Consider the following 24,440-nt stretch of genomic DNA (forward strand, 5'->3'; position numbering starts at 1 on the left):
GCCTTGTCACATGCTTGCATCCTATGGAACAGCCTCAGGGTTGGGGAAGCCAGACCCCGGAGGAGGGTGGTCCTGGGCAGGACACCTGGGGGACAGACGCTGGGGGCGATGTGTGAGGAGCCAGCAGGTGTCTGGGTGGAGGACCGGCGGGGAAGGGCCGAGCTTGCCCTGTGCGGTGTGTGCAGAGCTGGTGGGGCGACGGCCCCTGCAACCTGCTGCTGACTCATGGTGCTGTGAGCTTCTGCTGCATAATTCAGAGACGGCCCTGGAAGCTGCTGCTGCTAAAAATATCTCTGCGGCAGCGTATCTTCCCAGCGCACCAGACGTTCTCCAGGCACTTCTAGCAGGACCTGAGGCACCGTGCAGTTTCGTCTGGTGACTGCCAGTCTTTTGCAAAGTCCTGGAACATTCTGTATTTTGCTCATAAGGACTTGCCAGGTGTCGTGAGGACCACGGGGAGGTGGGTGCTGATGCAGGCGTGCCACCCCCAGGAGCAGCCCATCACTGTGACTGTGGTCCTGGGTTCCACCCTGTGAGGCCCCTAAGGTGGCCACATCCTGGCTGGCTCTGGGCCTGCACCATCTGATCAAGGGCTGCTTCCTCCTCCAGGTTCTTCATCCTCTGGGCTCCCAGGACCCTTTGCCCCAGACTCACCCGCTGGCCCTGTCCCCAGCTCCTCTGAGGACCTCCCTCTTTTCCCCAGCCTCTCTGGTTGGTCCTAGGTGCAGCCCTCTGTCTCTTCCCGTCTCTGCATGGCCACACCATCTGTGCTGACCAAGCCTGAATGTCCCTCACAGCCTCCCCATCTAGGTGTGTGCTCTGGGTGCCTGGCTGCCCTTGGCCACCTTGCAAGGTGTAGACACAACTGTCCTGGCAGGTCTCCTGCCCCAGCCCCGCTCCCACCCCTGCTGCTTTCTGGTTTTCAGTGTGTATGTCTTACACAGCTCTTTAAAAAGAAGTTTTTGGTACCTGGGCTAGAACCCAGGGACATTCTACCTCTGAGCTATACCCCAGCTCTTTTAATTTTGAAATGGTTTTATGAAGTTGGTAAGGACCTCACTAAGCTGCTGATGCTGGCCTTGAACCTGCAAGCCTCCTGTCCTACCCTCTGAAGTACCGGAATTACAAGTGTGCACCGCCATGCCCACTCACTCTTGCCAGGTGACCTGGCACTTAGTGTCTTTCTACAATGTTCTAAATGGAATTACTTCTGATTTTTCCCTTTTTTAATTGTTTGATAATAAGACATAGAAATATAACAGAGTTGCCAGGTATGGTGGTTCACGCTTGTAATCCCAGTACTTAGGAGGCTGAGACAGGAGGATTACAGTTCTTGGACAGCCTCGGCCTCTTAGGCCCTCCACAACTTAGTGAGACCCTGTTTCAAAAGAAAGAATAAAAAATAGGGCTGGGGGTGCAGCTTGGAGGTAGAACGTCCCTGGGTTCAATCTCTGGTAACACACACGCACAGACACACACTCAGAGAAATGGAACAGACTTTTGTGCTTCAGTCTTGTATCCTGAAACCTTTCTGAGGCAACATGGGCAAACCCAGACTGCTAGTCCTGCTCTCACACTGTCACTGAGCTCTTGGGACACCAGATGTGCTGGATTTCCCACACAGGACGCCATTCTCTGGGAGCCTGTGCCGCAGATCCCAGATGGGCAGCCTCGGGTGCCGTTCAGTCTGACAGTCCTGGAGAGCGTCTGGTCCACGGGCTGAGGCCCCCAGAATGCTTGCACTCACTGTTACTGAAAGACAAGGGTATGCTGCTGCCACGGAGAGGTGCGGGGCGAGCATGGGAGTTGGGGTGAGCCCTTCCGCACTGACCGTGGTGATGGTTCCACCTTCTGCTCCTCTCCATCCCAGAGGCTGGCGGTGGGGCAGGAAGTCCAGCCCGCTGGTTCTGTCTTGGTCTTTCTGGTGACCAGCCCCATCCTGGTCCTAGGGCCGGCCAGCCTGCCATCCTGTCAGCACGTATGACACTCTCACCACTCCAGAGAGTCCCAGGCTTTATAAGCTGTATGCCAGAAAACTGGAAAAAAGACTCGGCGTGTACGTAAGTGCATGTGTGTCTGTGTGTGTGTTTGAGATGAGATCTTGATGTGCACACTCTGGCCTCAAGCTCCTAGGCACGAGTAATCTTCCTGCTGCAGCCTCCCAATTAGCTGGGACTATACACTCATGCTGCGGCACCTGGGTTCAAACACATATTTATTATCACACATTTAATCCACTTAATAGTTTTGACAGCTTTTTGTTGCAGATTTCATTAGATCTTTTGCACAAATGATTGTGTTTTCTTTCTTTTTTTTATGGTACTGAGGATTGAACCCAGTGGCATTCTCCCTCCAAGCTACACCCTTAGCCCATTTTATTTTTATCTTTTATTCTCTCTCTCTCTCTCTCTCTTTTTTTTTTTTTTTTTTGCGGGTCTAGGGATTGAACTCAGAGGCATTTGACCTCCGAGCTACACCCCCTGCCCAAGTTTTTATTCTTTATTTTGAAACAGGGTCTCACTGAGTTGCAGAGGGCCTCACTAAGTAGCTGAGGCTGTCTGCGAACTGCGGTCCTCAGGTCTTAGCCTCCCAAATGCTGGGATTACAAGTGTGTGCCACCACGCCTGGCATTATTCTCTGTCTTTCTTTCTTTTCTTTTTTTCTTTCTTTCTTATGCTGGGGATGGAACCCAGAGGCTTTATACCTTTGGGCTATACTCCCAGACCTATTTTATATTTTATTTGGAAACAGGGTCTCACTAAGTTGCAGAGAGCCTCATGAAGTAGCCGAGGCTGGCTTCCAACCTGTGCGGTCCTCCTGTCTGCCTCTCAAGTGCAGGGATTACAAGCATGTGCCACCATGCCCGGCTTATTCTTTTTTTTCGGTACTGGGGATGGAACCTAGGGGCATTCTACCTTCAAGCTACACACCCAGCCCTATTTTTTATTCTTTATTTTTAAACAGGGTCTCACTGAGTTGCAAAGGGCCTCACTAAGTAGCTGAGGCTGACTATGAACCTGTGATCCTTCTGTCTCAGCCTCCCAAGTACTAGGATTACAAGCATGCACCACCATGCCTGGCTTTTTTTTTTTTTTTTAATAATTTTTATCTTATTTAGTTTTGTGATACTGGGGACAGAACCCAGGGACATTCATTTTTTATTTTGAAACCGGGTCTCATTAAGTTGTGGAGGGCCTCACAAAGTTGCTGAGGCTGGCCTTGATTGAACATGAGATCCTCCTGTGTCAACCTCCCAAGTACTAGGATTCCAGATGTGTGCTACCACATCTGGCTTGTGTTTATTTCAAAACGGGCTCTCTAGGTTGCTGAGGGTCTTGAACTTGTGATCCTCGTCTCAGGCTCCCTAGTATTGAGATTACAGTTGTGCGCCACAGTGCTCGGCTTTTAGTGTTTGTTTGAATGAAAAAGTAGTTTGCCTTTGAGTTTAGAAGATTTTTTCTTCTGAGTCCAGAATTCTAGGTGGAGCGCTCACCGCCAAGTCCTTGAGAGATGCTTCGTTCCCTGCTCCCGCGTGGTCTCTGAGGAGTGCAGTGCCGGCCCTCCTTTGGATACTTACGCCTCACGTCTTTCCCCTCCTCTTTCAGGTCTCCCTCTGCGTTGGCTTGGCCAGGGCTGCACCTCGGCGTCCTCCTCTCCCTGTGCCTTGCGCTGGGCTCAGGGAGCTGTTGGATCTGAGCTGCTTGCTCATCACCCTGAAGCCGTGTTCGGAAGTCTTGCCTGTTGTTTCTTCAAATATTTTTTTCTGTTCTTCTCCTTGTCCTTCTGGGACTCCGATTACACACGGTGTGACTGCTGGAGTCCGCAGCCCACTCGGCATCCCTCACACTACAGTGATTGCTATTATTAATTTTCGAGGGTTCCTTTAGATAGTTTCAGTTGCTCTGTCTTCATATCTCCCGTTCTTTCTTTCTAGCATGTCTAGCCTGATATCAGCCTCCTCCAGTGCCCTTTTTCATGGCAGACATTGCATTTCCCATCTCCGGGAGATTGTTGGGGTTGGATTTCTCACTGTCTCCGCCTGACTTTGAGCTCACGCAGTGGGCTCGCACCCACCATCAGCGGCCGGTTGCTGATTCCATTGTTCTGGCGGCCTGCGTTCATTTTGACTCTGCCTTTTCTTTTCGTCACGCCTTATAACTTCCAGTGCTTTGCAAGCCTGCTTACCTCTTCTTGGACGCCTGACTATGACTTACCTTGCTGGGGCCGGTGGGTGTGGTGGGGTGGGGGTCATGGTTTTTGCTCTTCTGTAGGTATTTTTGAGCTTGGTCTGTGATGTTTAATTACTTAGAAATAAGACCCTTTGGATCTTATTTTTAAGGTGGAGGATCAGAGCTGTGTTTAGTTTGGCTAGCTCGTCCAGGCACCTCGGGCTCTCCCAAGGCGCTCTGAGAAGGGGGCTTTCCTGCTTGTGTGGCCTTACAGGCGTCTCTGAGGCCCTGGGGTCTCCTAGGCTTGTGTCCAGAGGTCTCTGCTGCATGTTAGAGGCCGTCTCCCAGGTCCCTGGGCTTCCCTTCTCTGCCACTCCATCCTGTCCTTGTGGCCGTCTTGGGTGTCTCCCTGGGCGGAGCTTTCTGCAGGTGGTGAGCTGATGCCCGGGGATGCCTCGCTTTTTTCCTGTCTCCAGCCGTCTGCCCTTCACTGTCTGATGTCCAGCATGGGGCTCTCTGTCCTTGCCGCCATTTGGAGTGGATTAAATGTGGCTTTAGTGGCTCCATCTTGGCTGGGATTAGAGCCCCAGGCAGTGTTCACAGAGGAATTTATCAGTGTGCAGAAGCCCCTGCCCTCAGCAGTGGACGCCCTGGTCGACCCGCAGAGTGGCAGGGACTCCAGGCACCTCACGAGAGGCCACGCTGCAGCAGGGCCAGCCGTGCTGTCCTACCGAGCCTCAGATCCCTGGCTCCTAAAACCAGCTGACGTTTAGTGAGCACAGACTTTTTTTTTTAACCCAGGTATTCTATCTCATGGCTACACCCCCAGCCTTGTTTTTTAAAGTTTTTACTTTGAAACAGGGTCTCCCTAAGTTGCAAAAGGCATCACTAAATTGTTGAGGCTGGCCTTGAAACTGCAATCCTCCTGCTGCAGCCTCCTGAGTCCTGGGATTAGAGGTGTGCACCACCATGTCTGGCTGAGCGCTGACTCGCTGTCATTGCCTGTACTTGTCCTTCAGCTCACTGAACCATGAGGAGGGGCCTTCCTACCCAGAGAGAGTTTTAGGGAGAAGTGACGGCAGCCCTCGCTGCTGGCTGAGTTTGTTTCGGTGTTCTGTGCAGGTTAGCGCTTCCTGACTGCGCAGACCTCCCTGTGGGTTTAGTGTTCATACTTCTTGCCGTAGGAAGATGCTTTCTCACTCCTGGGGACTTTTTTTTATATCTGCTTCCTAAGAAAGCTAAACCGCCAGCTTCGGAGGGCAGCAGGGAGGGATGTGGAGATGTGCAGTCGCGGAGGCCAGAGTCTCGATCGCGGGCTCTCCCTGGAAGCCATCTGGCAGAGTCTAATAAGAGCCGTGCAGTTTACACTCTTGGCTTGGTAATTCCATTTCTCGAAGTCAGTGGGGCCGGAGGAAATCACCCCAAGCCGGAGCGCCATGCCCCACGTGGTGGCTGCTGCATTATCTATGGTGGTGGGGAATTAGAAGCAGCAGGAAGGGAGGAGTGAGCGCAGCACTGCGTTCTCCTCTGGCCGTCCATCAAGCGCCGGAAGGGTTGCGATGACTTTCAGCAGAACACAGATGAATCCACAGGACCTCCGGCTGTGCGCTGGAGGATCGCAGGTTCAAGGACAACCTCAGCAAGTGGTAGGTTCTCAACAACCTAGAGAGACCCTGTTTCAAAATAAAAACAAAATGGGGCTGGGGCTGTAGCTTGGGGGTAGAATGCCCCTGGGTTCACACAGGATGATCTCAACATGGACCGAAAGCGGGCAGGGTGGGGCAAGAACTAGGACAGAACAGGCCCGGCCCACGGGAGCACTTCCACCAGGACATTCCCACCAGGACATTCCCACCAGGACATTCCCACCAGGACATTCCCACCCTGCATCTTTGTCTTTATTTTTCCAGATTTCCTATAAGGAATGTGAATGAGAATTTCAGAATTAAAGGAAAAAGTCAAACTTCCAGTGTTCTTATAATTCTGTGTGTAGGGGAGGGGTGTGTGTGTGTAAGTACTGGGGATCGAACCCAGGAAATTTCTACCTCTGACTACACCCCCAACTTTATTTTTTGGGGGGAGTACTGGGGATTGAACTCAGGTATTCTACCTCCAAGCTACATTCCCAGCCCTATTTTTTATTCTTTATTTTTGAAACAGGGTCTCACTAAGTAGCTGAGACTGGCCGCAAACCTGCAATCCTCCTGTCTCAGCCTCCCAGGTACTGGGATTACAAGCATGCACCACCATGTCTGGCTCATTTTTTATTTTGAAACAGGGTCTCAGTAAGTCGTGGAGGATCTTACTAAGTTTCTGAGGCTGGCCTTGAGCCTGCAATCCTCCTGTCTCAGCCTCCCAAGTACTAGGATTACAGGTATGTGCCACCATACCCGGCTTCTAATTCTTAAACTTCTATGGAATAAATGGTAGATATTTAGAGCAATTTTAAAGGAAATTATGGAGCCGGGCGTGGTGCGCACGCTTGTAATCCCAGCATTCCAGAGGCTGAGACAGGAGGATCACGGTTCGCAGACAGCCTCAGCTACTTAGTGAGGCCCTCTGCAACTCAGTGAGACCCTGTTTCAAAATAAAGAATAAAAAACAGGGCAGGGGGTGTAGCTCGGAGGTCAAATGCCCCTGGGTTCTATCCCCAAACCCGCAAAAAAAAAAAAAAAGGAAATTATGGGATGTAACTTAAAATGTAATAAAATGGACTTGTTTCTTTATATACACAAGTTTGTTACATTTTGTATTTTGAGCAGATGGAAATGAAGTAAAATAATTTTTTTTATTTTTTTTTTATTTTTGGTGGTACTGGGGTTCCTGGAAGCCCTTCTTCCTCCGGGCTACACTCCCAGACCTATTTTTATATTTTTGAAACAGGGTCTCTTACGCCAGCACGGCTGGCTTCGAACCTGCGTGATCCTCCTGTCTCCGCCTCCCAAGCGCGGGGATTACAAGCGTGCGCCACCACGCCCGGCGTGAAGTAAAATAATTTTGAAAAGTCTTTATAACAAAAGACTTTAAAACAAAAGGTATAGTGAGCTACCGCAGGCTGGGGGGTAGCCAAGAGCTTCCCAGACTTTAGCTCATCCGGTCCCATAGGCAGCAGACCCATAGCTTGTGCTTTGCAGGTGGAGCCTGGGGATCAGAGAAGCAAGGTGTCCTGCCTGGGTTGCACAGCATGGGGCGGAGTATGGCCTCCGTGGCGTGGTACTTGCATGTGCTGTTCCTTGCCGTTCCAGGCTGGTGGTGTCCAGCCCTGATGGACCTGCCCTCACTTGGCCCCCCAACATGGGTCTGTGCCCCTCGCAGTGCAAAGAGAAAACAGGTGCAGGGAGGTAAGGGCTTGTCTGGCCCCGCTTGCCGAGGCCACTGACCCGTTGGTTCCAGCCCAGGCTGCGTGGCGTCTGTCTGTTAGTGATGTCACTGCCTGGCGGCCTTTGATGCAGCCCACGGGGGCACTGGAGCAAGGGAGCACGGATGTGGCGGCAGGGATGGTGTGTGGACGTCCACCTGGTGGCGACGTTTCTCCAGCCTGTTGTAGCTCAGGAGCCTGGACAGGTGTGCAGAGAGGGCTTGGGCAGTCGTGCTGCCGAGCCTGCAGGGGAAGGGTTTCAAGTGTGGAGTGAATCATGCGGTGACAGGGGGAGCTCCCCATCAAATGAAGTCTCAGAGCCGCGTGCCTTTGCGGTCCCTGGAGACCACGCTGGCACCTCCCCACCTGAGGCATGGGCCTTAGGCGTGGACATGGGGGCTCCCCTCCGCACAAGAAGCGCCTGGAGCGTTCTAGCCTTTCCTGGCAATTACATGGTAGACATGGGTGTGTTTCTGTATCATTTGGACAGTCTGAGAACCACTACCATGTGCTGTGCAGTTTCCAGTAGTTGGGACAGCCGCTGGACGCGGGGCTACCACGCTTTCTCCTCCTCTGTTTCAGGACAATGTGTTGAACATCATTAACCAGATCATGGACGAGTGCATCCCGCAGGACCGCGCCCCTCGGGACTTCTGTGTCAAGTTCCCCGAGGAGATCCGGCACGACAACCTGGCTGGCCAGCTGTGGTTCGGGGCCGAGGTAGCTGGCGGCCGCCTGGGTCGATCCTTATCCAGTCATGTCCCTGCGAATCCATCCACAGGCCTCTACGGGCGTAGAGGGTGGTATCTCCGCTGGTTCTGTGGCCCCAGTTTACAGAGGCCTGGTCTGGACCTGTTAGCTCTATGGCCCGTGGAGGATCTGGGGTGCCATGATCCTGCGCCTTCAAACCATTTGCAAAGGAGTTTCCTAAGTGGTTTCTATGAGGGTCTCGGGACCTAAAAGTGTTTTTTTTTTTTTTTTTGTATTAGGGATTGAATTTAGGGGCATTCTATCTGAGCTACACACCTAGCCCCCCTTTTTTATTTTTGAAACAAGATCTTTTTAGGTTGTTGAGACTCTCATTAAATTGCTGAGGCTGTCCTTGGATCTGCAATCCTCCTGTCTCAGCCTCCCAAGTCCTGGGACTGCAGGCATGCGCCACCATGGCTAACAGTGGTTCTTAATAGTAATAGTGCCAATATCAAGAACAGCATTCTCCCTCCCCGTCTATAGCCATGGTGATAGCTGGGGGCCTCGACCTTGCCGTCTCTCTCATCAGCCCACCAGATGCCCACCTTTATCTCCAGAGGAGGAAGGTGCCCTGCTCTTGTGAGGTGGCAGGGCTTCCTGTATCCCCTCTGTGCTTCCTGTACCCACAGGCCCCTTCCTGTGGCCGTGCTCTTGAGATGTTGGGGCTCTGGGAACTTCACTGCAGCCCATCACCTGTCCCTGGTGCTGCCCCCTCCTCCCTGCACTGCCCCCCAACACCTCTGGTTTGTCCAGACCTCATGCCCCATTTGATCCTGTCCCTGCCCCACCCCAGGCCTCTGGGCTGGCTGGGCATCCTCCCTGAGGTTCTGGTTGGGGTGGGCAGCTGGGGGAGAGGTCAGAGGCACATGGCGGCCGTGGCGCTGTGTCCTCTAAAGTGTTGCCCTGGCACCCACGGGCTCCATGCTCCCGGCCAGGGTTGGCCTGAGAAGTCAGCCACCCTCTTACTTGCTCATCCACCTGGCTTTGTGTCCTGATTGGCTGCTCTTGGAGACTGGCTTGTTGATTGGTTCTGCCCCAACCTGGTGAAGGCCTGCCTGTGGAGGAGCCTCTGTGTCCTAAGAGACCCCCTGGGGAATGGATGCTCATTGCATTTGGTGAACTCTCCTGGTGCTGACCATGCATCGAAGCCCTGGTGCATGTGGGGGCTTCGTGGGTACAGAGGGGCCCCCCCACCAGCTGGGAGCCCAGGGCCCTCAGGCTGATGAGGCCGGATTCCCAGGTGGTGGTCAGCATTCCAGGAAGGTTGTGTGCTCGGGGCTCAGCCCTGATGCATCCTGCCTGGACACAGCCCTGAGCACAGCCTCTGGGCCATCCCCATGCTCTGGACTGGGAGGGGGCAGGAGTCACCTCGCTGAGGCCCCCTGACCCAAGGGCCTCAGGCCAGCCCTGCCTGCCCTCCAGGTCCCAGTGAGGGACCCTCGTCACTGCTGGGTTCTCCTGGAGATGGGCTGGAAGCAAGCGCCGGTCCTGGCCCAGAGAGGGGACGGGGCGACTCCTGAGCTGCCCTCCTGCCTACAGTGCCTGGCCGCCGGCTCCATCATCATGAATCGTGAGCTCGAGAGCGTGGCCATGCGACCGCTGGCCAAGGAGCTGACCCGCAGCCTGGAGGATGTCCGGGGCGCCCTCCGCGACCAGGCGCTGCGGGACCTCAGCACCTACACGGAGAAGATGCGGGAGGCGCTGCGGCACTTCGACGTCCTCTTTGCTGAGTTTGAGCTGAGGTGACCCTGGGTGAGGGCCCTGGGCGTCGGGGTTGTGGCCTCTGCCCCTGTCTGGGGTGCCAGGCCTTTGGGGGGCATGCTGCTCTCTCCAGCTAAAAACCCCCACACAGGGAGGAGCTGCCGGGGATCTGGTGCCCCCTGCCCATGTGGCTCTGCCCTGGGGCCCGGTGGGGGCTTTGCAGGGAGGGGGCATGCTGGAAATGGCAGGGGTGGTCCAGGGGATTCTGGCCATTGTGGGCCTCCAGGAGAGAGGACTGGGTGAGGCCCCAGGGTCCGGGTGGCACACTGCTGCGTGCACAGACAGGACGAGGTGAGAGGGAAGGCAGGACGCAGATCCACCTCTTGGGGAATAAAGGCATGCCTCCTATGACCCGTCCACCGCTCAAGGGGACTCCACCCAGGCAGTGGAGGAGCTCACGTCAGCTAGGGTAGCCTGTGCAGTCCAGCTTTATTTTCTTCTTTCTTCCCTGGATCTTCTAAATACGCTTTTGTAGCAAGAAACAATTAGAACCAATAGTTTAAAAGAAAGAAAATATGCTCATCCAGGAACAGTGGGATGAATGGTCATGCTCTCCCAGCCACTTAGCTCACCTCCTGGGAGCCCCTGCAGGCGGCCAGCTCTGGCTGCTGAGACCCACAGCCACCCAGCTCGCTAGGCCTTCCTTGGTTGTTCTCCCCTAGCAGGGGGTGTGTTCAGGGGTGTGTGTACCCCTCGAGGCTGAGCTGGGCAGAGCCGCCACGCGAGCTCAGGTGACCTGAGGAAGCATTGGACCTGGCCTGCCTGGAAGGAGCTTTGATTCATGGTACCTAAACCCGGCCACACGTGGTGGCACACACCCCAGTACGTGGGAGGCTGAGACAGAAGGATGGCAGGCTGGCATCCTACTTCTGCAACTTAGTGAGACCCTGTTTCTAAATAAAAAATAAATAAAATAGGGCCGGGGGTGTAGTGCAGAGGTGAAAAGCCCCCGGGATCAAAGCCCAGTACGAAAGGAAGGCAGGCTGGCGGCTGGGACGTTGGTGGCCATGTATCTGAGGATCGCGTGGCGCTGCAGGTTGGGGTTTTCCTCCGAGACCCTTTGTTTGGGCCCCGGGTGGCCTGAGGGGCCCTGATGCCTCGCTGTGCCTACAGCTACGTCTCAGCCATGGTGCCTGTGAAGTCCCCGGGGGAGTACTATGTACAGCAGGAGGTCATCGTGCTGTTCTGCGAGACGGTGGAGAGGTAAGGACAGCCCCCAGGGCAGCCCGGGGGGCACATCTGATGGGGTGGCCCCAGCCGGCTACCTTTCTCCTCTACCCCTTCTCCACATGGGCAGGGACAGGAGCCTCCATTCATACCCGCCCCACTTCCCAGTCCCTTTTCTCTGGGCCCAACGGGCAGATGTCAAAGGTGAAGTCCCGTGACAGAGGCTGGCCGCTGGCCAGCTCAGCCAGGCCGGCACCCTCCTCCCGCCTCCCCTCGGTCTCCACGCCTCGCCTCGCAGCCCAAGGGGGCCCTGGCCGCCTCGCCTCGGGCCTGCTGGGCACGGCTCTGGGGATGAGCCATGGTGTCCTCGCTGGGGGGGCCGTGTGTAGTGACTCAGGTCAGGCTTTCTCAATGGATGTAGGCCAGGTGGCAGCCCTTGTGCTCCTCCAATCCACTAGTGCTTTAAGTGTTGAAACTGGCTCATACCAGCTGTGAGTTCATTCTATTAAAAGACGGGTGGATGGCTCCCTGCTGATGCTTTGAGAGATGTTTCAGATTGGCAGAGAATAAGGTGACAGGAAATACCTTTTATTTGAAGTCACCTGGCAGCAGCCCCTGCTCATAGGGTGTGGAGAAGCCACCTGCCTCCCCTGCTGGGCTGAAGACAAGTTCCTCTCCGTAGGGGGTCCTGTTGGGGGAGGCTGTTCTCTGCTCCTTCTTGCCCGCTGCTGGATCTAGGCAAGGCCACCGCCCCCTCCCAGCGGTGCCCATCCATGAGGCAGAGCGAGCAGTGGAAAGCTGGGAGGCGTGGGCTTTCCCCCAGCATCAGCCCTCATACATGAGTGCCACAGTGGCACCGTCGGCCAAGCGTGGACAGGGCCCCACGGGAGGGGGCCCGCTCACTCCCTCTCTCCTGGCCAGGGCCCTGGACTTCGGATACCTGACCCAGGACATGATCGATGACTACGAGCCGGCGCTCATGTTCACCATCCCCCGGCTGGCCATCGTGTGGTGAGTGCCGCGCCGCACTGTTGGTAAGGCCGCCTCTGGCCACAGAGGAGCCACCAGGACAGGGAGCCGAGCGTCCCGAGCGCCCCTCGCTGGCGAGGCCACTTCGGTGATGGCCATCTGTCTCAACGTCACCTGACTGTGGGCAGGCGGACTGCAGCCTGCAGTCGGTGCTCGCGGCCAGCCATGGGGCACTGTACGCCATGCAGGCCACTCGGTGCAGCTGGGAGTGGAGGGCCCGTGCAGGGCTGTGGGAAGCAGCCTGGCAGGGACCAGGAGACCAGGCGCCCCTGGTCCTGCAGAAGGACCTCGTGGGCTGACTTCAGTGATGTCTTGGGGAGGCAGGGAGGTGGAATCCGCTAGGCTGAAGAGCAGGCGGCTGTAGCTGGGCTGGCTGATGGGCACACTGGCTGGGGAGCCTTTCCCTCTGGCCGGGGTGGGGCCAGCAAGGGCTCGGGGCCAGCCTTTGGGGCCTTGTGGGGCTCAAAGATGCCAAGGCAGGCCAGCCTCTGGGATTGGGCAGGAGGGCTCGGTCTCTTGCCAGGCCTCACAGAGCGTCTCAGGGCCCAGAGTGAAGCCTAGGGATCCTAGGCCCCACCACCACTTGCCCATACCTAGGCTCCAGACTGGGGCACCTCTCCCTCCTGCCAGGCGGTGGTCGTGGGCAGGGGAGCGGGTGTACCATGCAGAGAGTGATGGGGGCCTGTCGGGGAGCAGCCAGGGAGGGGCTCGTGGGAGCAGGGTGTGGGAGTCCTTGGGAACGGTACCGGATGGGAATGGGAGCATCGCGATGCTGTCAGAGAGGGAAGGGTGCCATGGGCACAGGGGTCAGGACAGGCTCAGATGGTGGGGACCGCACTGAGGGCCCCGGGAGCCTGGAGCACGGCATACGCTGCAGCCTGCGGAGGGCACACAGACTGTCCCCTGGGCCCGGGCCTGTGGGAACAAGGGTGTTTCCCTTGAGGCAGGAGCTGGAATGGGCAGGCGGGGCACCGGGCTTGAGTCCAGTCCCTGTGTACTGGGGTGCCTTCTTGGGGAAGTCTCCAGTGGGGTGGTCTTTGGCTCTGGGGGCTTTTCCAGAGCCTTCTGTCTCAATGCCCTGGGCCCCCTTCCTCCTATCCACCCTCTTTCCCCAGAGCTCTCTTCTTTCACCAAATCAGCACCAGTAAAGGTGGGGTTGGTTCACTTCATACTAAAGAGTGCCGTTTACGCCCCGTAGGTAGAACTCCCTTCACCCTGAGGACGTTGGGATGTCTAGCTGGAGGACCTCCAGATGCCCCAGGTGACCAGTGCAAAGTGACCTGTCCTGGGGCAGATTTGCGCCCTGCGCTGGCACAGCACTCCCAATGGGCCTCCAAGTTCCATTACGTGGTTTTCTTTCTAGGCAAGCTCTTTGTGGCCAGTCTCACTCTGATGAAAATGGTGAGCTCCTGAGCCCCGAGAGGAGGTACACGCCTGTAATCCCAGCGCTTGGGAGGCCGAGACAGGAGGATCGCACAGTTTCCAAGCCAGCCTCAGCTACTTAGTGAGGCTCTCAGCAACTTACTGAGACCCTGTTTTCAAATAAAGTATAAAACAGTTCTGGGAGTATAGCCCAGAGGTAGAAAATCCCTGGGTTCCACCCCCAGTACCACCAAAAAAAAAAAAAAAAAAAAGATAAGAAAAAAAGGCTAGAGTGTAGCTTGGAGAAGGAATGCCTCTGGGTTCAATTGCCAGTATTACATATATAAGGAAGGAAGGAAGGAAGGCAGGCTGGCTGCTGGCTCTTGTTGGGCTTCCGTCTTCTGTTTAAAAAGCCAAGCTTCTGGGAGTCTGGGCCTCATTTTCTTTGGCAGGGATGGGCCAGTGTCTTCCTTGAAGCAGGTCTCATCCTTTTCACCCCAAGGACACTTCACAGGTCATGCATTCTACCTCCGAGCTACACCCCCTGCTCTATTTTTATTCTTTATTTTGAAACAGGTTCTCATTGAGTTGCAAAGGGCCTCACTAAGTAGCTGAGGCTGTCCATGAACTGTCATCTCCTGTCTCAGCCTCCCAACTGCTGGGATTACAAGCTACACCACCACGCCTGGCTTCCACCCTTCTTTTAAACGTCCCCTCTAAGAGCTTTGAAGAGCAGCTTTGTCCAGTGCTCCCAAGTGCTGGCTTTCCTTGGGACCTCCGCAAGCTGGCCGCCATCTGGGTTGTGGGTGTCTCCAGGCGGCTACCGACCCTCTCTGCCCTGCCTGCTGCTTACCCTGCCAAGCTTGCCAGGGAGCCTATTCACAGTCTCACCGAGGACCCCGAGGCAGGATCAAGGACGGGCTCAGCAAGTAGTGAGACTGTCATCAACCTAGTGAAACTGTTTCAGAATAAAAACTAAGAAATAGGAACTGGCATGGTGGTGCATGCTGGTAATCCCAGCATTTGGGAGGCTGAGACAGGAGGATGGTGATTCGTGGACAACCTGAGCTACTTAGCGAGGCCCTTTGCCACTCAGACCCTGTTTCAAAATAAAGAATAAAAAATAGGGCTGGGGTATACCTCAGAGGTAGAATGCCCCTGGGTTCCAGCCCCAGTACTACAAAAAAAAAAAAAAAAAGAAAAAAGGGCTTAGGGGTATAGCTTAGAGGTGGAATACCCCTGGGTTCAATCTCCAATCTCCAGTCACACACACACACACACACACACACACACACACACACACACCCCTGTAAGAGGAAAATCCTCCAGCGCCGAGCTGTCACTGTTCCTAGAGCTGCTGTCCAGACCTCACCGGGCCCTCACAGAACCTGCCACCCAGCGCTCAGGGCTCCCTCTCCTTCCTCAGTGTCTACAGCAGCTGCTCTGGGCCAGACAGCAGAGGCCACAGCTCCCCAGCCGGGGGCCCAGGACTAGCTTCTTCCTGCATTCATCCACAAGCTTGGATTGAATGACTGCTGTCTATCCAGCCACGCTTCTTCCAGAGAGACAGTGATGTCCATGAGGGAGGGGATGTGGGTAGGAGACAGTGTGAGTCTCCACGTGGTCCAGGCATGGGCAAACTGGTTTTCCTCTAAGGGACTGATCTTAAAACAGTTCCTTGAAAGAAATCAAAGCACTAAAACCTCTAGATGCTGTGGTCTCTTCCTAGACCCCATCTTCCTAGCCAGCAAGGACCTGGTCACTGGCACCAGTCCAGGTCCCCGCCAGCCCTCAGCTGGCCAAACCTCCACCCTGTCTTTCTCCACTCTCCCTGGGGCAGCCAGGCCGCCTCATGTATACTGCCAGCAATTCCAGCAGTTCTAGGAGCACGGGCTTGTCCCCTGTCCCTGCCTTGCTGGGCCCTGCCCTCCCCTGCAGGCACCCTTGGGCCCATGGTGGTGGTCGAGGCTCCTCAGCAGTGTCCCTGGTCCTTCACCAGAAGGCATTGCCTGGCCCTGCTTGACCCCTTCAGAGGGCACGCCCGCCCTGCTCCTGCTGCTCCTGCCCGGTTCCTCATTGTGCCCACCCTGAGACCTGCCTTCTGGGAGGCAGGTCGCCTCCGCGCTGCACGATGGGCCCGCTTGCTCTCTGCCTAGTTTTCTCCAGTGTTGCTGAGATAAGGTCCCAGCTCCCCCGTGAAGTGTCAGCTCCGTGCTTCAGTGCGGTCCCATGTTTGCCCACCTGTCCCCACCACGTTCGTCACCCCAGGACACCCCGTGTTCATTGTCCCTGGCAGCCACCCCCCGAGTCATGCACCCTAAGGAACCACTGCTCTATTTTCTGTTTCTGAGGTTTGCCCATCTGGGTCATTCATATAAATGGGGCTCACATTATGCTTTGCTCCCCACCCACCCTGAGTGCAGGACGAGGTGTGCCCTCCTTTAGCCATCAGTGTGCCCGAGTGCAGCACCACAGTGGCCTCCACAGCTGACCTGACGGGCCACAGAGAACCATTTGCAAAGACTATCTCTGAAGTATTACTTGTAATGAAAATTTGAGGAGGAGTGGATATTCAGAATTAATAGGTTGGTTAAAAGTGGTACTCCAGCCGGGCGTGGTGGCACACTTGTGATCCCAGCATTCGGGAGGCTGAGACCGGAGGATTGCGGTTCGCGGACAGCCTCGGCTACTTAGGCTTCCTGCAACTCAGTGAGACCCGGTTTCAAAATAAAGAATAAAACATAGGGCAGGCCGGGCGTGGTGGCGCACGCTTGTAATTCCCGCGCTTGGGAGGCGGAGACAGGAGGATCGCGCAGGTTCGAAGCCAGCCGCGGGTGCTGGCTTAGGAGACCCTGTTTCCAAATAAAAATGTAAAAATAGGTCTGGGAGTGTAGCCCAGAGGTAGAAGGGCTTCCAGGTACCCCAGTACCACCAAAAAAAAAAAAAAAAAACATAGGGCAGGAGCTGTAGCTCGGAGGTCGAAAGCCCCTGGGTTCCATCCCCAGACCTGCAAAAAAAAAAAAAAAAAAAAGTGGTACACCAAGCTGGGCGTGGTGGCGCATGCTTGTAATCCCAGTGTTTGGGAGGCTGAGACCAGAGGATCGCAGTTCACAGACGGCCTCAGCTACTTAGTGAGGCCCTCCACAACTCAGTGAGACCCAGTTTCAAAATAAAGAATAAAAAATTGGGCAGGGGGTGTAGCTCGGAGGTCGAATGCCCCTGGCTTCCATCCCCAGACCCTCAAATTAAATTCACCATATTAACCCTTTCTTTTTTCTTGTCTTTTGCAGTACTGAGGATGGAACCCAGGGACATTCTACCTCTGAGCTACACCCACAGCCCTATATTTTAGTCTTTATTTGAAACAGGGTCTCACTGAGTTGCAGAGGGCCTCACTAAGTAGCTGAGGCTGGCCTCAAACCTTGATCCTCCAGTCTCAGCCTCCTGAATGCTGGGATTACAAGCGTGCCCACCACATCCGGCCTTACCCTTTCTGAGTGTACAGTTCAGTGTCACTACCTACATTCACACTGTGTGCAAGTGCCACATCCATCTCCATCCTAAACTGAAGCCGCTCCTATTAAGCAGTAGCTTTGCATCCTCCCCTGACCCCAGTCCCTGGCAGCCACTCTCCTGTCTTCTGTCTCTGGATTTGACTGTTCTAGGGACCTCGTTATGTGGAATCACACAGAATCTACCCTTTTATGATTGCCATATATTAGTATAATGTCCTCAACGTTTATCCGTATGGTAACACATTCCAGAGTTTCCTTTTTTTGAAGCTGAATAATAATCCATTGTAGGTAATAAATGTTATTTTAAATATGAGATTTGGGCCAGGCGTGGTGGTGCACGTTTGTAATCCCAGTACTTGGGAGGCTGAGACAGGAGGATCGCAGGTTTACGGCCAGTCTCAGCTACTTAGTGAGGCCTCTGCAACTTAGCCTCTATTTCAAACTAAAGAATAAAAAATAGAGCTAGGAGTATGCCTTGAAGGCACAATGCCCCTGGGCTCAACCCCCAGGACCACAAACAAACAAATATGAGATTTGCAGTAACATTCAAAAGGATAAAATATGAGTAGTAAATTTAACCAAGGAGCCAGGCGTGGTAGCACACGCTTGTAATCCCTGCGCTTGGGAGGCGGAGACAGGAGGATTGCGCAGGTTCGAAGCCAGCAGCACTGACTTAAGAGACCCCGTTTCCAAATAAAAATATAAAATAGGTCTGGGAGTGTAGCCCGGAGGTAGAAGGGCTTCCAGGAACCCCAGTACCACCAAAAAAAAAAAAAAAAAAAAAAAAAAAAAAAAAAAAAAAAAATTCAAGAACTATTAAAATGGAAAAAGAAAATGAGATGCTGGCTTTAGGATAGATGTAGAGACCAACTAAACAGAATCGAGAGGCCAGAAATAAATGTAAACATCTGAGGCCAACTGACATTTGACATAGATTCCAAGATCATTCAGTGCGGAAAGAACATTCTCTTCAATAAGTATTACTGAGACGTTGGACAGCCACATGTAAAACAAGAGAGTTAAACCTCATGATGACTTTATTTTTTTGTGTGAGTGTGTGGTACTAGGGATTGAACTCAGGGTGCTCTATTAGCCCTTTTTACTTTTTATTTTTCAGTACTAGGCATGGAACCCAGGGGCATTCTACCTCTGAGCTACACCCAGCCCTATTTTTTTTTTTTTTTTTTTTTTTTTTTTTGGTGGTACTGGGGTGGAACCCAGGGGCTTTCTACCTCCGGGCTATATTCCCAGACCTATTTTTTATATTTTATTTGGAAACAGGATCTCAGTAAGTTGCTGAGAGCCTCACTAAGAAGCTGAGGCTGGCTTCGAACCTGTGCGATCCTCCTGTCTCAGCTTCCCAACCGCGGAGATTACAAGTATGCGCCACCATGCCCGGCCCCAGCCCTATTTTTTATTCTTTATTTTGAAACAGGGTCTCACTGAGTTGCAGAGGGCCTAAGTCTCTGAGGCTGTCCACCTGTCTCAGCCTCCCAAATGCTGGTATTACAAGTGTGTGCCCCTGTACCCAGCTTTCCTTTTTAATTTTTTTTTTCTTCTTTTTTTTTTTTTTGTGAGTCTGGAGATGGAACCCAGGGGCATTTGACCTTTGAGCTATACCCCCTGCCCTATTATTCTTTTTTTTTTCTCCACATTTTTTAAAAAATTTTTATTGGTGCACTGTATTCATACATCATAGTGGGATACAAAAAAACTTTTGTAGACATACATGTACACATCGCCCAGTCAGCCCCCACCCGATCCCCACCCCATTCCCTCCCCATCCCTCCCTCCCATGCTTGGCTTAGTGGTTGACATCTAGTATTATAGCAAGTTATCCAAAATTAAAAATGATAATCTCACATAACAGTTTCATTTGTCTGATACCAAGCTTTTGATGACTTAAAGATAACATTTCAGTATTTCTTTTTGCTTTCTTTCTTACCAGAGAATATTTTTTCTTTTTTTTTAGGTGAAACTATCATATATTTATATATTTATTTTTCAGAAAAAAATCTATCCTAATATGGAATATGGACTCTAGATACCAAAAACGATCTCGAAAAAGAACAAAGCTAGAAGATATATATTTTCTGATTTCAAACCATATAAAGCTACAATAATTGAAACAGTGTAGTACTGTTATCAAGTCAGATATATAAACCATTGGAGTTAAAAGCCTAGAGACACATTCTTTCATATATTGTCAAGTTATTTTTGACAAGGTTTCCATGAACACTTGGTGGAGGAAATAATAATCTTTTAACTTAATATTGTTGAAAAATAATAATTACATGAAAAAGAATAAAATTGGACCCTTATCTAACACCGTATACAAATATTAACTCAAAATAGATAAAAGACCTAAATATAAATCTTAAGACTATAAACTTTTAGAAGAAAATCTGGGTCATAAAACCTCACAACATTGAGATTGGCAGTGATTTCTTGGATATGATTTCAATGGCACAGGCAACAAAAGGGTAAACAAACTCCCTAAAAAATAAAATATTGTATATCCAAAGACAATGTAAACAGAGTTAAAAGTTACTGATAGAATGGGATAAAATATTTCCAAATGCTTTATCTGAAGGTATATTAATATTCCAACTAAAAATCCTAAAAATTAACAACAATAAAAGCAAACAGTACAATTTAGAGATAGGTATAAGGCTAACATATATAATGAATCTTCACAGATAACCAATCTTAGTTGTCTGTTGGATGGAAAATCTTGTTTCTCTGGTTCTGGTGTGTGTTACCTATTTCTTCTTTGTAGTTAATCTCTTTGAGTATTTTCTCTAGTGCTGGTTTTGAAGACATAAATTCCTTCAGTTTGTGTTTGTCATGGAAGCTTCTTATTTCTCCATCTAATTTGATAGAAAGTTTTGCTGGGTAGGAAATTTTTGGCTGGAAGTTGTTTTCTTTCAGAGTTTGGAATATGTTACTCCAAGCCCTTCTGGCTCTCATGACTTGGTTTGGGAAGTCTGGAGTGATTCTAATCAGTTTGCCTCTGAATGTCACTTGGCCCTTTGTTTTTGTTGCCTTTAAGATTCTCTGCTTGGCTTCCACATTGGTCATTTTGACAATTATGTGGCGTGGGGATCCTCTTCTCCGATCCTGTCTAAAGGGAGTTCTATAAGTTTCCTGGACCTGTGTATCGACCTCTTGCTTTATGTTTGTAAAATTTTCTTCTGGTATTACTTCCTTGAAGAGATTGTTGATTCCTTTGGTTTCACCTTCTTTTCCCTCCTCTATTCCAATTATTCTTAGGTTAGCTCTCTTAAAATGGGCCCATATTTCTTCAATGTCAGATTCCTGCTGTCGGATATTTTTTTCTAGATTAGAAACTATGCGTTCATTTTTGGAATGATCATCTTCTAAGAGCGAGATTCTATTCTCCATGTGGTCTAATCGGTTGTGTGTACTTTGAATTGAGGCCTTTACTTCATTAATTGCATCCTTTATCTCTTTTTGGCTCTCTCTGAATTCTTTTCAAAACACCTGTATTATTTCTACAGTTATTTTCCTGATTTGATCTTCTAGAAATCTCTGATTTTCTGTTTTATCGGGTTCTGATGTTGTGGGGTTGTGGGCATTCATTGCTCCAGTATTATTCCTCTTTCCCATGATTTCGGAAGTTTGTGCCTTCTCTGGGTTCTTCCCTTGGGTCACTACGACTTCACTTCAGGTGTTCTGGATCTCGAGTCTGTGGTATCTCGGTCCCCACTACTCCTTTACTGGGTTGTATCACAGAGTCTCAGACCCAGGGAGTCAATAGAGGCTGCTTTAGACCATGGGGGGGGGTGCCAGGTTGGGCGTTCTCCTATGGTGTGATATCTCTGCCATCACCACTGCCCCACTGGGTCAAGTCCTTGGGAGTCAGTACTGGGATTTCTCCTCTGGGGCCCGCAATTTGACTCACTGTTGTTGAGTACGCAAATGGAGCTGTAGTGGACTTGGTGGATTTGCTGCTGCTGCCGCCGGTGGCAATATGGCGCCGCTGCCACACTTTTGGCCGTGAGGCTGGCGTATTTCTTCTCTAGTTTTGAGCTCTGCTCTGAGTCCCTGCAGTGTGTGCTGAGCCCAGCCACTGGGAGCTTTATACGCTCCCTGTGCCGAAAAATCTGCTGAATCCTGCTGGGCTGTTCCGCAGAGGCTCACCTCGGCTTGCTGCCCGCTGCTCCTCTCTGGAGCCTGGTGGGCTGTTGAGTGCGTTGTTCTGTAGCCGTAGCCGTCCGGTGGAGTCTCTGCGGCCGCCGGCAGTAAGGCACTGCTGCCGTGTCCTCGGCTGTGAAACCAGCGTATCTCCTCTGTGGCTCTGAGCTCCGTTCTGAGACCCCCTCCTCTCTGGGGCTGGTGATTTTTTTGTTTCTCTGGTGATGGTGTTTTCTGGTTATGAAAGGCACTGATTTTGTGGTAATAGAGATTCGTTGTTAGCGGGGCTCTTAAGCCCCGCTTTTCTCGGTCGCCATATTCCTGGAAGTCCCCCTATTCTTTATTTTGAAACAGGGTCTCACTAAGTTGTGGAGGGCCTAAGAAGCTGAGGCTGTTCGTGAACCGCGATCCTCTGGTCTCAGCCTCCCAAATGCTGGTATTACAAGCATGTGCCTCCACGCACAGCTCCATTTTTGAGTCAGGATCTCACTAAGTTGCCCAGGCTGGCCTCAAACTTGTGATCTCCTGCCTCAGCCTCCTGAGGTTTGGGGCATGTGCCACTGCACCCAGCCTATGATGCTTAATTTAAGGTGTTCACGTGGCTAAGCCTCACTACTCAGATATTTGTTCAAATAGCAGTCTGCCTTTGCAGTGTTGCTGCAAAGGCATTCTAAAGATGAGATTCACATTTACGCCAGAAGACTTCACGTAGAGCAGATTACTCTCCACAGTGCAGTGGGCCTCGTCAACCAATTGGAAGCCATAAAGACAATAGATGAGATTCCCCCAAGTAAGAAGATGTGCCTCTGGCTGCCTCCAGACTCCAGCTGCAGTGTCAGTTCTTCCCGGGTGCCCAGCCTGCCTGTGGGCTCCCCATTGCCTTCCCAGCCTTGTAAACCAATCACTTAAACTAACTCTCTCTTCACGTTCATCACTGTGACTGACATGCCTCACTTTAACAACTTAGAGGAGGGAGGTTCGTTTGGGCTCATGGTTTTGAAGGATTCAATCCATAGTTAACTGATCCCATTGCTCTGGGCTTGAGGTGAGGCCAAATATCATGGTGGGAGGATGTGTGGAAGAGGAGAGCTGCTCCACTCATGGCAGCAGGGAAGCGGAGGGAGAGAGAGAGAGAGAGAGAGAGAGAGAGAGAGAGAGAGAGAAGGGAAGAGAGGAGAGGAGAGGAGAGGAGAGGAGAGGGAGGAGAGAGAGGAGAGAGGAGAGGAGAGGAGAGGAGAGGAGAGGAGAGAGAGGAGAGAGAGAGGAGAGAGAGAGAGAGAGAGAGAGAGAGAAGAGAGGAGAAGAGAAGAGAGGAGAGGAGAGGAGAGAGAGAGGAGAGAGAGAGGAGAGAGAGGAGAGAGAGAGAGAGAGAGAGAGAAGGGAAGAGAGGAGAGGAGAGGAGAGGAGAGGGAGGAGAGAGAGGAGAGAGGAGAGGAGAGGAGAGGAGAGGAGAGGAGAGGAGAGAGAGGAGAGGAGAGAGAGGAGAGAGAGAGGAGAGAGAGAGAAGAGAGGAGAGGAGAGGAGAGGAGAGGAGAGAGAGGAGAGGAGAGAGAGAGAGAGAGAGAGAGAGAGAGAGAGAGAGAGAGAGAAGGGAAGAGAAGAGAAGAGAGGAGAGGAGAGGAGAGGAGAGAGGAGAGGAGAGGAGAGGAGAGAGAGGAGAGGAGAGAGAGGAGAGAGAGAGGAGAGAGAGAGAAGAGAGGAGAGGAGAGGAGAGGAGAGGAGAGAGAGGAGAGAGAGAGGAGAGAGAGAGAGAGAGAGAGAGAGAGAAGAGAGGAGAAGAGAAGAGAGGAGAGGAGAGGAGAGAGAGAGGAGAGAGAGAGGAGAGAGAGGAGAGAGAGAGAGAGAGAGAGAGAGAGAGAGAGAGAGAGAGGAGAGAGAGAGGAGAGAGAGGAGAGAGAGAGAGAGAGAGAGAGGAGGAGAGGAGAGGAGAGGAGAGGAAGGAGAGAGAGAGGAGAGAGAGAGGAGAGAGAGGAGAGAGAGATGGGGAGACGATGCCTGTGACCCACTCTCTTCATCTAGGCCCACCCACAATGGTTTCTCCCACCTTCAGTGGATGAATCCATCCATCACTGGTGACTCTGAGCCCTCGCCATCCAGTTACTCCCCTATGCCCCACTCTGAACAAATGAGACCTTTGGGGGACATTGCAGATCAAGCCACCCTTCACTCCTCCTCTTCTAAGGCTGGGGCAAAATGTGCCTGCCAATTTGGCAGTGAATTGTTGAGTTTGACACCAAAAGTACTAGCAACAAAAGGAAAAATAGATAAACTGAATTTCATCTAATTAATCTGCTGTGCATCAAGGGAAATTATTATGAAACTGGAAAGAAAAACTAAAGAGAGGGGAAGATATTTGCAAAGCACATACTAGTATTCAGAACATATAAAAATCTCTTGCAACTCAATAAAAAGACACAACAGACAACCCAGTTCAAACGTGGGCAAAGACTTGAACAGACATTTCAGGGAAGATTCAGGAAAGGCCAGCAAGCACACGGGAAAGTGTTCAGCAAGTCAGCTCGGCTGGTGGCACACGCTTGTAATCCCAGCACTTGGGAGGCTGAGCTGATCACAAGTTTGAGGCCAGTCTCAGCAATTTAGTGAAGCTCTCAGCAGCCTAATGAGACCCTGTTTAAATATTTTAAAAAAAAATTTTTTTTTTAAATAAGGCTTGGGGTAAGCTGGGCTTGGTGGCACAGGCTCATAATTCCAGCATTCTGGAGGCTTAGACAGGAGGATCGGGTTTTGTATCCAGCCTCAGCAACTTAGTGGAGCCCTTTGCAACTCAGTGAGATCTTGTTTCAAAATAAAGAATAAAAAAGGCTGGGGCTGTAGCTCAGAGATAAAATGCCCCTGGGCTTCATCCCCAGTTTGGGGGTGGGGGAGGCTCAGGGGTAGAATACCTCTGGGCTTAATCCCCAGTACCAGAGACAGAGACAGAGACAGAGACAGAGACAGAGAGAAATGCAAGCCAAATAAAAACCCAGTGAGCTACCACTTCACACCCACTAGGGTGACTATAATTTAAAAAAAAAAACTGAAAACAGTAAGTGTTGGAAGCATGTAGGAGCCCTTTTACACTGCCCGTGGGAGTGTAAAAGAGCAGCTGCTGTGGAATTCAGTTGGATGGTTCTTTAAAAAGTTTAACATTGGCCGGGCGTGGTGGCGCAC

At 51.9% G+C, this 24,440-nt stretch overlaps 1 protein-coding gene across 3 annotated transcripts in view; it reads left to right on the plus strand.

Annotated features, from left to right (window-relative positions):
• Positions 1-24,440, plus strand: part of ZFYVE28 (zinc finger FYVE-type containing 28) — a gene marked incomplete at both ends in the record, with an annotated part of 111,523 nt that overhangs the window by 42,885 nt on the left and 44,198 nt on the right. For 2 of the 3 annotated variants that reach the window (XM_080697598.1, XM_080697599.1), the window contains 4 exons: positions 8,110-8,247; positions 9,817-10,019; positions 11,152-11,241; positions 12,127-12,216. In XM_080697598.1, the coding sequence (XP_080553724.1) occupies positions 8,110-8,247; positions 9,817-10,019; positions 11,152-11,241; positions 12,127-12,216 (521 nt within the window). The remainder of the gene's footprint in view (positions 1-8,109; positions 8,248-9,816; positions 10,020-11,151; positions 11,242-12,126; positions 12,217-24,440) is intronic. The other variant, XM_080697600.1, reaches the window with a different exon arrangement.

This window comes from Muscardinus avellanarius (assembly GCF_963383645.1).
Source record: "Muscardinus avellanarius genome assembly, chromosome: 6".
NCBI lineage: Eukaryota > Metazoa > Chordata > Mammalia > Rodentia > Gliridae > Muscardinus > Muscardinus avellanarius.